This window comes from Phascolarctos cinereus, unplaced genomic scaffold (genome assembly GCF_003287225.1).
Source record: "Phascolarctos cinereus isolate Bilbo 61053 unplaced genomic scaffold, phaCin_HiC Scaffold_4;HRSCAF=312, whole genome shotgun sequence".
In the NCBI taxonomy this organism is placed as follows: Eukaryota; Metazoa; Chordata; class Mammalia; order Diprotodontia; family Phascolarctidae; genus Phascolarctos; species Phascolarctos cinereus.
Window position 1 is genome coordinate 308,510,471 of NW_027555847.1, and position 14,140 is coordinate 308,524,610.

Consider the following 14,140-nt stretch of genomic DNA (forward strand, 5'->3'; position numbering starts at 1 on the left):
CTTTTCTTGGCCCAGTGATGGAACCAGATCTGTGCTGTCCGTATAGCAGTCTAGCTAAGTTGTGTATGTTCCTAAATAGGGTAAGGACATTTTTAAGTCATGTGATCCTCAGAGACAATCTATTAATTCATAGAGGACTAAGGGAGCGTGATCTTTGTTGCTCAATTTAGTTCCAATATAAAATGTCACTAATAATTTATATTTATACATGAAACTTGAAGTAGACTCCATTCACAATAGGCTTCATACTTAAATGAGCATCCAGAGATTTAAAACAAAACAAAAAAACCAAGCCAGTTTCTGGCAGGTTGCCCAACTTAACAGAAAAACATTTAAACATTTTAAACATCAGCTTATTCAACTTTGTTTCTATTTCAGTGTTTTCTAACTAACTCTACATGCTAAGAAAATACCTTTACTTCTGCTAGATTATGCTTGATATTTATTTTATAGCCCTCTGTGGTTTAATTTAAAAAGGGAAACAAAATATGACAATTTAAATAACAATTAAAGCTATTCTTTTCTGCTTTTTCATCAACACTTGCCCACACATGTTCTGACTCTACTCTAATTATGTGTACAACTTCTAAGCTGACTTTGACAAAGCCACTCCATCACACAAATAGCTACAAAATATTTGGCATTATCATGAACATCACTGATAAAAAATAATCACATAATTACTTCACAGTAGCTCTAACAGTAAATTCTGTCCCTTGATGAAATATATATAAAAATACTTTTTAAAAAAATATATAGTATTAGTATTAAATGTTGATAAAATTTATTACTGAAATAATTTTCACAAACCCTTGACTTGAAGCTTTTTGATGCAATATTTTTAACTGTACCTACATTTAGAAATTAGTGTTTATGAGCCATATGTTCTGCTCACAATGTGCTACTTGCTTTCTATAGTCAACATAATTAATTCTAGTTGAGAGTTTTGACATTTTATCATGAGGAATATCATGAAAATTTTACTTACAGAAACATCTTTCAGGCTTTTTTCATAGGAGAAATGGCAGTTCTCTTTAGAAAAATCAAATCTGTACACATTCGCTGGTTCTGTTCCCACCACCAACGCTTTTCTGAGTTCACCAACATACTTGTCTCTTTCCATAGCCATGTCATCAGCTTCCCTGGAAATCTCAGATGCAGTCACTATGGGAAAATATTAGTGATTTTTTTAAAGGTTCAAAGCAAAATTCTAACTAGAGTAAACATGTATTTATCTGTTGAAATATACTTTCCACTACTAGAACTAGCAGATATTTAAATTTAGAAAATCAATTTCCAACTCATTTAAAAATTATTTTACAGTAAAGCAATTACCCTGTTTAATATAATTATTTTATGTCTTCCCTCACTCACAAGTCATTCAACTTCTTACATAAAAGATTATCATGGATTATGAAGCATCTTAGTGGAGCAAGATTTAAAGAAACTTAAAATACCTATATATAACTGAAACTCATAGGATCATATCTGCAAGTAACCTTAAAGGTCACCTAATCTAATCTTCTAATTTTAAAGACGAAGAAACTGAGTGCCTGAGAAATTAATCTAAGTTGTGTAAGGTAACACTGGTAGGAAGATTCAGAGACAGGATTTGCATCTAGATATTCTAATTGCAGAATCAACAATCCTCCTAGTAACCCAATCTGCCTCCCTAAGTATTTAGCAGGGTAATCTATGCAACCTGTTAGAAAACTCAATCTAGCGAAGATTCTTCCTAACACTGAACCAAAATATTTCTTTCTTTAACTTCCATCCATTGCCTTAGCTCTTTTTCTTGTTGTAAAAATAAGGACAGAAATATTTTACTCCATCTTCCACATGACTTCTCTCCCAGTAAAAAAAATGTTAACTTGTCCATTCCCTCAACTGTTCCTAATCTTCTATGCTTTCAGACTACTTGCCATCTTGGTCACTCTCCTTTGTTTATATTCTAATTTATTCTATCATCATCATCATTATTATTTTAAAGACTAGGCTTCCCTATAGAGAAAGTACTCACAGTCCCAAATCCACTACTGATCAGCACTGAAGCTCTGACCTACTCCATTTTCAATCTGGGCTAATTCAAATAGGCAGTCTCATGGCCACCTTACCTTGGAGGCCCACCTGAGGAGGCAGTCTCATGGTCACCTTACCCTTGGAGGCTCACCATACTGGTGCCAAACTTAGTGTTAATAACCAATCAGCTTAGCACATTGCAGTTCAAAGTGCTAGCGCTCAAGCAATCCACCAGCCACAGTCTCCTCTGTAGCCAGGATTACAGAGGCCCACCACCACGCCAAGCCAATTTCTTCCTAAATAAGTGATATTCAGAATTGAACACAATAGTACAGATGTGGTAGTCCTACTGCAGAATACAATGAAATTATTCTCTCCTCTCAGCTAGAATGCACATCTTACTGTAGATGCAACATAAGTACGTAATTTGCTGGTACAGAAAACGTGACCTTATTGGCTTATATTGAGCTGTAGTAAACTAAAAAATTCGAATGTTTTTCATGTGAACATCTAAAGTTGAACCTAGATATAGGACTTGAATTTACCTCTTTTATTTATTTATATATTAAATTTCATCTTGTTTGTTTCAGTCTATCATGTTGGTCACCTGTTATAAGAGATAGAGCAGTAACCTTTCTATGCACCAGCAATTTCAGCCACTAAAACCAATATAATGGAACCAGTGAAATCCAACAGGGACACAGATGTATCACACAATTTGTGTAAAAGGAGATAAAAACAAAATGATTGAAAAAGGGAAAAGTTCAAAGAAAGGCAAAAGCCAAAAATGTACCCTGATGATAAGCAGTAAGCAAAGAAGGAGTAGACCTTAAACTTTATTCTGAATATCTACATGCAACTGGCACATAACAGATAAGTACTTAACCTAAGAACATAAAGAAAATCTACATCAGAGTCAAAAAAATTAGCTTTCTCATCATACTAGAGGTATTTGATAATATCATTTCATTTTTTGAAAAAATTCATTACTTTAAAAAGTATTTGGCCCACTGAAATCTACCACAAAACTTCTCACTAAGACTGAAAAGTTCTCTAAGAGAATACACATGTGGAAGATTTATTATTTAATGATGAGGGGGTTAATGAGTTTATGTTTACGCTGTTTGGGAAAAGGGTATCATAAGTTGTATTGCTATTGTTGACATTCTCATCAAAGCCATATAATAATCTATGCGTATTTATGATCATATGATATCAATTACCAAACAACTTTAAGTTAACACAGTGCTAATGCATTTGAGAAAGAAGTGATAAACTCCCACCACCAAATACCAGTAAAACTCCAAGAATATAGATTAAATACATTTATTGTTAATGAAAACTAATCAGTGAAGTTAGTGGATCAGAACTTAAAAGGGACTCTTCAGATCTTATTCAGATTGGCAAAGTTGACAAAAAAGAAAATAAGAAATGTTGGAAGTGCTAAGAGAAAACAGGCATATTAATTCACTGTTGGTGGAGCAGTGAATCTGTTTAGCCATTTTGGAAAACATTTTAGAACTATGCCTAAAAAATTACTAAATTCTGTGTGTCTTTTAACAAAGCAACACCACTACTAGGTCTATAGACTAAAAAAAACAAAAAGGACCCATATGTATGAAAATATTTATAGTAGTTCTTTTTGTATTGGCAAAGAACAATGTTGTTGTTGTTTATCCTTTATTCTCGAAGACGACCAGGACATCAGGGACACGCAAGTGAATTGGATTTAAGTGAGGGACTGCTGTGCAAAGTCACCAACTTTATTCTCTTCTCCAAAGATATCTGGGTCCAGTGGCAAGATATAGATCAGGATGACTAGAGATGGCCCTGCTGTGCCAAAGAACAAGGAACTAAGGGGATACACATAAATTGGGAAATGGCTGAAAAAATTATTTTATATGAATGTAACAGAACATAATTATATCATAAGAAATAATAAAAGAAATGGTTCCAGAGAAACCTGGGAAGATTTATACGAATTAATTCAGAATGAAGTGAGTAGAAGCAGAAAACAATTTATACAATAACGACAATATTGTATAGAAAAACAACTTTGAAAGACCAAAGAACTCTGGTCAATGTAATGGCCAACCATAATTCTAGAAGGCCATTAATGAAGAATGCCACTCCAGACAGAAAGATGATGGACTCAAAATACAGCATGAGATACATATTTTTAATATAATCAATGTGGGAATTGTTTTGCTTGACTATGCATTTTGTTTTCTTTTTTTCTAGTGGGATGGAAAAATAAGGATAGAAAATAAATGCATTTTAATTAAAAATAAAAATTTTTAAATTAAAAGGATATAAATTTCCAGAGGTAGGGACTCTTCTGTCTCTAGATCCACATAGTACCTTTTTCTTAATAAATGCTTTCTGATTATTTGATTTTTCAACCTTTTTCTTTCAAATTTACATTTACTAATATATCAAAAGACTATGTCAATGCAACCAAGATTAGGAGGGAAGCAAAAGAATGGGAAAGAATTTTATAGCCAGTGTCTCTGATAAAGGCCTCATTTCTAAAATCTACAGAGAACTGAGTAAATTTATAAGAATTCAAGTCATTCCCCAATTGATAAATGGTCAAAGGATATGAACAGGCAGCTATCTATAGTCATGTGTAAAAATACTCTAAATCATTACTGATTATAGAAATGCAAATCAAAACAACTCTGAGGTACCACATCACACCTATCAGATTGGCCAACATGACAAAACAGGAAAATGATAAACACTGCAGAAGATGTGGGGAAATTAGAACACTAATGCATTGCTGGTGGAGTTGTGAACTGATCCAACCACTGTGGAGAGCAATTTGGAACTATGCCTAAAGGGTGATAAAAATGTGTATACCCTATGACCCAGCAATAGCACTTATAGGGTCTGTATCCCAAAGCGATCATACAAATGGGAAAAGGACTCACATGTACAAAAATATTCATAACAGTTCTTTTTGTGGTAGCCAAGAATTGGAAGTTCAGGGGATGCTCATCAACTGGGGAATGGCTGAGCAAGTTGTGATAAATGAATGTAATAGAATACTATTGTGCTATAAGAAATGATTAATAGGCTGACTTCAGAAAAAATTGGAAAGACTTACATATATTGATGCTGAGTGAAGTGAGCAGAACCAGAAGAATACTGTACACCAGAAGAATACTGTACACAGTAACAGCCACAATGAGTGATGACTAACTTTGACAGACTTATCTCTTCTTAGCAATGCAAGGATCTACGACAACTCCAAAAGATTCATGATGGAAAATGCTGTCCACATCCACTAAAAGAACTATGGAGCCTGAATGCAGATTGAAGCACACTACTTTCTTTCTCTCTCTTTTTTTTGGTTTTGTTTCTTCTTTGCAAAGTTTCTCCCATTGGTTCTAATTCTTCTTTACAACATGACTAATGTGAAAAATAGGTTTAATATGAATGTATATATTGAGCCTATATCAATTTACGTGCCGTCGTGGGGTGAGGGGGAGGGGAGAGATAGGGAGAGAATTTGGAACTCGAAATCTTATGGAAGTGAATGTTGAAAGCTAAAAATAAATTTATTATTAAAAATAATAACACTATAATAAAAGACTACAATATACAAAGACAGAACTTGATTTCTTATTGCTGATTGTAAAACCTTTGCTTAATATCTTAAGCTGTCAAACCTACAAGTCTCAGACATTTACTAGCTGTGTGACACTAGGTAAGTCACTTTACCTCTGTTTGCCTCAGTATCCTCATCTGTAAAGTAGACATCATAATAGCATCTACCTCCCAAGGTTATTGTAAGGATCAAAGGAAATAATAATCATAAAGCGCTTAGCACTATGTCTGGAACATAATAAATGTTATATAAATGTTAGTTATTGTTACCAATTACAAATTAAGATCAATGTCGAACCTCATGTTCGATCTTTCTACGCTATGAATGTTGACAACCTACTATTTTGCACATAAAATTTTTTATGAGAAACATTATGAAGTATATTATAATAATTTTCTATTTAGTAATAACTAAATATTTATGCTAATGGACTTCTTCAGACACTACTCTCTTCCCCCAAGCACTAACCAAACAGAATAAAAAGAGCAACTGACACTCATATTGCTTTAAAGTTTGCCAGGTCTTTTACATACATTATCCTAAGTCCCTACCTCACTGCTGCATGGCCCTGTATAGAGAAGAGAGACATCCTCCACTGCAGACTGGACTAAAGCAAGGGAGATGTGCTCCTAGCATCACATCTGGACATCCCCATTGGAGGCCACAGAACCCATTGTGCCAAATGGAAGCCACGGGTTACAGTAGTATTATTAGCATTATGGATCAGCTTCAGTGGAGGTGAGAGAGAGAATCTCTCTAATGTTTCAAATATTCTTTCTATAAGAAAATTTCTTTGGAATTCCAAGCAATCAAATTACAAATAGACTTCTGGGGGGAACAAAAAACCCATCTCATTTATGAGAACGTACAGAATGATATTTTTACATATTAGTGTGATGATCTACCAGGGGTGGGGAACCTGTGGGCCTCAAGGCCGCATGTAGCCCTCTAGGTCCTCAAGTACAGCCCTTTAACTGAACCAAACTTCACAGAACAAATCCCCTTAATAAAAGGATTTGTACTGTAAAACTTGGACTCAGTCAAAAGGTAGCACCCAAGTACCTAGAAGGCCATACATGGCCTCAAGGCTACAGGTTCCCCATCCGTTTCTATACTGTAACAGTGAAATTTAGGAAAAAAAGCATAAATAACATTTGAATTCCTACAAATGACAAGGAAGCTTTTTTTGGTGATGGGTATAATGCTGATGTATATAAAAGTTATTAAGTTATTAAGATAAAAATTAATTATCCTATGTCATTCATTAATCAACAAGTATTTATTAAGTGACTCATGCGCCAGGATGTTATTCACAAGATTAAATTAGAAAAATACCTTTCAGATGATGAATCAATACCTCGAGCATCTATAAATTTGGCTAGGTAGATACTTCCTCCCATAAGGCAGACTAGAAACCATCTACAACTCAGTAGATGAAAAATTCCCCTAATGTCAAATTCAATATCACAGGCTGTTCAGACAAGACTAAGAGATCTAGGCCATTTATGTTCTGAAGAGAAAAACCCCATGTCCATCAAACACACATATGTTGATGTGAAAAGGGAGAGACACAACTAGATAAATGTATATGGAGTCCATCAATGAGCAGAGATAGCACTGCCTAGAAGAGGAAACAGCAATAATCCATATTTCTTGCTCAAGAAGTGCTACCTTAAGCAGAAGACAGAGAAGAGGTGGGGTACTCTCAGCTCAAGAGTCATAGACATGGGCTGGATACTGCCCCTCCAGGAAGTTTTGCTGTGAATGGGAAAGAGTACATCCATGCTGAGAGAACAGATGTATTTACTTATAATCTTTTTTAATAGCATAATTAAACAATCATATACAGTTAAAGAGTGTAAATAACATCAATTGGTCATGAGTCTCTCTAAATTTACCTAGGCTGGTTCTCAGAGGGCAGACAGATGGTCAGTCCCCAGCCTTTCTACCTCATTGGTCCTGCTAGAGTTTGTACCCATTGGTTTGGCCTTCTGAAGCCCACAGTCACCTCTATGCCTTGCTGAGGCACCAAAGTAGGACTGCAGTGTAGGGATGAATCAATGAGTCTAAGTATTTCTATAAGACTTTATAAAGGTCTTAGAAATACTAGATAACTCTTTTAAAAAGCTTAAGTCTTTGCTAACAATTGGGTTAACATATCCATTTGTTCAAAAGAAATCAAAGTAAAAATTGTTTCAAGTCCATTTTATATAAAAATAACCACAATTCCTTAAATTAGCCTAGATTTTGTATCATGCTTCTTGATTAGAAAAGAATGTGACCAATGCCAAAGACTCAAGCCAAAAAAAGAAAACAAATTAGCAGTTTCTTGTAAAGAGAACATTTACTGAAAATATAGCTAATGATGTCCAGAGGCCTGAATCCCAGAGCAAAAAAATATTTCCTGAAGAGTATATTTTGTATCATTTTCATCTTCTGTCATAAAACATAGATAATAGCATCAAACAAATGTTCCATTTACAAATAAAAATAATTAAATTATGCAGTATTTCTCTTGTTTGAGAATCATATAAGCTTAGGCTATCATTAAGGTACTGAAAAATAGTTTAAACTTGAATATTTGCTTTTGTTATTACCTGCTCCACTCCATGCTGACTGGCCATCTGTAAGAGTTATGTCAAAACCAGAACCAAGATCTTTTTCCCAAGATACTTGTAGAAAATAAATTATACTGGGCTCAGAAACCATATGGATTCTGCTCACATTTCGCTCCATTCTTCATTCACCTATTATGGAAAAAGAGAATAATCATTTAAATTAGTCTTTCTGTTCTCAAGGATTCTGTGCTTATTAAAAAGAAAAAAAATCCAACAACCTCACAGTTAAAATGTATATGTCTTAATTATGACACTACTTATCCAACAATTTCAACCATCCAGAACATAGCTAAGAAACAGAAAACCCAAAAGGTGGCTAAGACAGACCACAAAGTTTACACTCTCATAGCAGAGCACCAAAGGCCGTTCAGAACCCATTTACTTTTATTTTGCACATAATTCTACAAAGCTTAGTTATCTGGTTTTTCAAGTCCACAGCAAATGTGAAGCTAGAAGAAGGCCTCCTAGTAATTTTTGTACTGACAGAAGCAAGAAATAACAGTTCATGTGAAAAAAGGCAGAAAAAAAAACCCTCCAAAAAAACCACTGCGTTCTAGAGCATGGGGCAAGTGACTCAAAATGCTCCCAATGGATGTAAGGAAATCACTATATTATTATATATTATTATTATTATTATACCACTGAAGATTATGATAACCTGGCTAATTAATAAAAATGTTAGAGTATGATCAGCACAATCTATCTATTTAAAAAGTTTTTTAAAAGTATGAAAGGTATATTAGATTTCTATCAAAAATCATTTTTACTTAGTTTTTATGAGGGGGGAATGAACAAGGAGTGCATTACAGGAATGGGGGAGAATCTATGGGAAGAGGCAGAAGATGGAATGTCAGCATGAGGAAGAGCAAGTGTGGCTGAAACATAGAGTCAATGAAGGGGAAAAAAAAAGTAAAATGAGCTAGCAAAGGGAATCTAAAACCAGACGATGAAGAGTTTTAGATGACAAAGAAAAAAGTTTGCTGATCCTAGAAGCCAGAGAGAGAGCTCCTCTCATAAACTAGTGACATGCTCAGGCCTGTTCTTTAGGAATATAATTTTGGCATCTGTGAAAAGGATGGACTGGAAAAGAGAGAAACTAGACTTGAGAAGAGTTATTGTTGCAATAGTCCAGGCGAAAGGTGATGAGGCAGTGAACTGGAACACTGTTGTTGAGTAGAAAGAAGGTGACATATGTAAAAGATGTGGTGGAGGTAGAATCAAGAAGATCTGGCAACTAACTGGCCATGAGGGATGAGGGATAAGGGAGAATTTAGGATGCCTCTGAGATTGTGGACCTGGGCAATTAGAAAGATGATGGTAAACTCATTAGAAATAGAGGAGTTAGGAGGGGCAGCTAGGTGGCACAGTGGATAGAGTACCAGCCCTGAAGTCAGGAGGACCTGAGTTCAAATCCGGCCTCAGAACAAATACTTGACACTCACTAGCTGTGTGACCCCAACTGCCCTAAAAAAAAAATAGAGGAGTTAGGGAATTTAGAGAGAAAAGGGAGGAGCATTCAGAACAACCCTGAGGTGTACCAATAATTAGGGGGTAAGACATGGGTGGAAACCTAGCAAAGGAGATTGAGAACAAGTGGCCAAGATGGACAGAAAACTTGGAGGACAAAGATCACTCAAATCCATGAAGAAGAGAATTATCTAGGAGGAGAGGGTGATCAACAGTGTCAAATGCTGCAGAAAGGTCACAAAGAATTAAGTCTTAGAAAAGACCATTGGACTTGATAACTTTGAAATCACTGGTAACTTTGGAAAGAACAGTTTCAGTTGAACTGAGAAGTCAGAAGTCAGATTTCGAGGACTTGACATTTGTGTGAGAAGTGGTATAGTAAGTTTTATGAACTGTGCAGATTAGATAGAAGGGGGTTGAGCCCAAATGCTTTCCCTTGGAGGGGGGGAGGTCCCTCAAACACACAGTAATACTACAAGTCTGGAGGGCTATATATAGTTCAAAGGAGAAGGTGGAAGGAAGAACTTTTTTGATTGTTTAGGAACTTGGTATGAGTCCTCTAGGTTTTCTATCAGGTGAAACAAAGTCTATACTTTAGAATAGGAAAGGATTGGACCTGTGATTTCATTAGTATTGAGAACTCCCAGATGAGGATACACTCTGTGCTAATTTGGGTCACCACCTTTCTTGGCAACTAAAGAGTCTTAGAGAATTACCTGGAGTACTGAAAGGTCAAGTGATGTACTCAGAATCACAAAGCCATTATGTTTCAGAGATGTAGTTGAACCTAGGTTTTCCTGGCTTTAAAACCAGCTCACTACTCACTACACAATGCTGTTAGCTGAGAGAACTGAATAAGGCAATGAGGCATTTCCTCTTACAGAGGTGGTATATAAGAAATACTATGGGGTAAAAAAAGATATCAACAATTTATTTTTTTTTAATCTGGGCCTCCATAAAGCATCTGGAAACCTCACCATTGCCTGACCAATGATATCACTATACATCTCCTGGTAGCGAGAAGAAAGAAAGCTTTTTGGTCTCATTTTAGTCTCTAATGCTATTCCATTAAAGTCAGAGGCAAATAGATTATAAAGCAGTTTATTAAAATGTAAACAATCCCCATTTTTAAAAAAATGAATTTAAGATTATTTTAAGTTCAGATTCAGGACTCTGCTTAATAATTTTAGTGAAGACCAAAAAGTCAGTATTAAATGAATAATAGCTCTTTTCTGCCAAAACACTGTACTTGTCTGTTTAATTTAACTTGCATAATTTCCAATTGGGGCAAAAAAAGGATCTCTTAAGGATTGTGATGGTCTACAGAGAACAGACTTGTCTATTTTATTCATATATATAAAATTCTAGAAACACATGCCAATTTGTTTTTTCTGTTGTTCATATGAAATCAATCAGAAGTAGCCTTACATTGGATAGTGAAGGCAACATTTACCCAGACGTGATTTTCCAGAGAATTTAGGCATAAATTTCCTTTTGTAAAACTTATCAAGCTTATTAAGTAACTATGTTTTCAACAGCTATTCTTTTGGGAGGGGGGACAGGAAGATTTGAACAAAACTTATTAGTACAAAATACCAAAATGTAAGCCAGGGTAAAGGGCAGAAAAACTATAACTCCAAAATAGATGATCAATGGGTATAACATTTTAAATGCAAAAGATATTTCCAATCTAATTATTTCTTTACCCTCACCCTTAAAGGACATAAATTTATATAATTTCTATCTTATAATTAATTTAAACTTGTAAGATTTTATTGAAATACAAAATCTGATTGCCAAACAGTGATTAGACCCATGTTTTTGTTGAAATGAAGAACTCCATGTTGGATGCCACAAGTGAAGAGTGTTAATCACTGAATTATCCTAAAGGAATAATCAAGCCAAGGTAAAGTTCTTCCATGAAAAAATGAGATTAAGAGCATATGAAAAAAAGAAAAAGAAATTTTTTTCCATTCACTTTGTAGTTTTATTTTTTCTTAGTGATTAATGTGTTAAGTACTATCAAGCACACAAATATCCATAAGACCTAGTCTCTGCTCTTGAGAATTTATAATTAAGAGGGTTAAGATCTGTACAGGACAGGGGAAACTACAAGTTCCACATATACACAAAAAATCCTAAAGGCATTCAGGAGGGAAAGAGATCAATTTCTTTACAATAGGTTTCAGTTTTCTTAGCTGGAAAATAAAGGGATTAGACCACATGATCTTTCATTAGGTCCCTTTATGGGCTAATGTTCTATAACTATGACCCAATACTAATTTAGATGTATCAGGTACTCTTAAAAGAGAAGAATGTAATATTTGAGTCAGGCAAGAAAGAACAGAGTTTCAAAAAGCTGGAAGGTATTCTGAAAGTGCCACCAAGAGAATGGTAATCAGGACTGCTTAATGTTAGGAAGTAATGATGTATAATGCTATTGTTGTTGTTTAGTCATGTCCTATGCTTCATGACCCCATTCTAGTTTTCTTGGCAAAGATACTGGAGTGGTTTGCCATCTCCTTCTCCAGGTGATTTTACAGAGGAGGAAACTGGGGCCAACAGGATTCAGTGACTTGACGAGGGTCACACAGTTAATAAGGAGGTTGGGCTTCATATACTTTTAGGCAATTTAATTATTATGTTAACAACATGGTATAATACTTCACAGTGTTTCAACAGATCTGCGATTTTATCCATGTGGGCATTCTTTTTTTCAGTAAACATATTTCTCATTACTATATTGCCCATTTACAAAAACTGACAATTTGTTGGGCCATAAAATCCTCATAAACACATGGCAGAAAATCAGAAATATTAGACATAAATATCAAACATTAAAAATTAAAATTAAATACTAACCAAAAGACAATAAAATTACATTCTACTGAAAGGCCACTGAAGAAACAATGAAGAAATCAATGGAAATTAAATGGCTCAATCCTAAGGAATTGATGGATCAATAAACAAAGTATAAAACAGTAGATAACTTCATAAGTGATCAATGCTGTGCACCATTATGACTCTGGAAGACCAGTAATGAAGCATATTCTTTTCAACGTGCCATCTATTAACTCACAATCCCCCCAGACTACTAGGCTCCTAGATCCCTCCCATAGTCTTTCTGTATATAAGGTCCATCTTGTCTCCATTAAGGTGCTCAGATTCTTATAATCTAGTCAATAGCTCACTAATGTTCAGACTCCTTAAGAGTCTGCCCAATATTGACAGACATTCTAATACACCTTGTCTTTGGCTGAAAAAAAAAATATGTGGTTCAAAAGCGAATCAAGCCTATTTTCAGTTAACATTTTGCTGTTACAATTTCCATAATATCCAAGACTCTGAGTGAGAGGTTATTCATTGAGAAGATCACAGAAGAGCTGGTAAAGATCACCTCACACAATCTCATTTTGAAGATAAGGGAATAAGCCCACAGAGAAGAACTGATTTACTCAACATCACAAAAGAATACATCCAGATTCCTGGATAGCAAATCCAATGCTCTATATATCATGCTGTTTCTGTGTACCCCCTTCTTTCTAGTCTACAATATTTATAATGTTTTAAACAAGAATTACTTGTGCAAAAAAATCAATATGAAGCAATAAAAATGCTTACTATATATTGGCATATACAATAATTTAAGCTCCTGTTTACAGCTTTGAAAAGCAAGGCAAGCCAATAGTGTAAGTAACAATTCCAAGCATTCATACTCAATTATATTCAAGTATTAGCTTTTTTATAAGCATCATAGGCTATAAAATATTTGAAAAATTTTAATTATAAATATGCTATACTTGAACTACAACAGCCTTCTAAAAGGTATTCCTACTCCAATCCATCTCCCACATAGTTTCTAAGATTAATTTTCTCATTGATTTTATCATGTCATTATTTTACTTCACAACTTACCATAAGTTCTAATTTCTATCATATCAAATCTAAACTCTTGCATTTAGCATGAAAGTCTTCCAACAACATACCCCAATCCTGTTGCTAAACTTTTCTTTCATTATTATTTCCCAATACAGTGGCTCTGTCCCAATGAAGACATTTCCTTACTATTGCCTACCACACCTCATCCATAATAGCCTCTATGCCTTTGCTTATGGCATTTCCCACAGTTATAAAATCCTTTTCCCTCCCATGCATCAAGCCATGTCTCTCACTTCTAAGAAAGAACATAAGGGGTAGCTAGGTGGTGCAGTGGATAGAGCACCAGCCCTGGATTCAGGATGGACCTGAGTTCAAATCCGGCCTCAGACACATAAGATTTACTAGTATGTGACCCTGAGCAAGTCACTTAACCCCAATTACCTCACCAAAAAGCAAAAGAAAAAAAAAAGAAAGAAAGAAAGGACATAAAACCAATCCCTTTTAAGGCTTCTCTTAGGAAGTCCATCTCATTCTAGTCATTCTG

The 14,140-nt window shown here is 34.9% G+C and overlaps 1 protein-coding gene across 5 annotated transcripts in view; it reads right to left on the bottom strand.

Annotated features, from left to right (window-relative positions):
• XRCC4 (X-ray repair cross complementing 4) overlaps nucleotides 1-14,140 on the bottom strand; it is a 360,556-nt gene that overhangs the window by 311,028 nt on the left and 35,388 nt on the right. For all 5 annotated transcript variants that reach the window (XM_078153142.1, XM_021007891.2, XM_021007884.2 and 2 more), the window contains exons 2-3: nucleotides 8,230-8,379; nucleotides 989-1,164 (exon numbers count right to left, since the gene is read on the bottom strand). In XM_078153142.1, coding sequence (XP_078009268.1) covers nucleotides 989-1,164; nucleotides 8,230-8,368 — 315 coding nt within the window. In that variant the 5' untranslated portion in view covers nucleotides 8,369-8,379. The remainder of the gene's footprint in view (nucleotides 1-988; nucleotides 1,165-8,229; nucleotides 8,380-14,140) is intronic.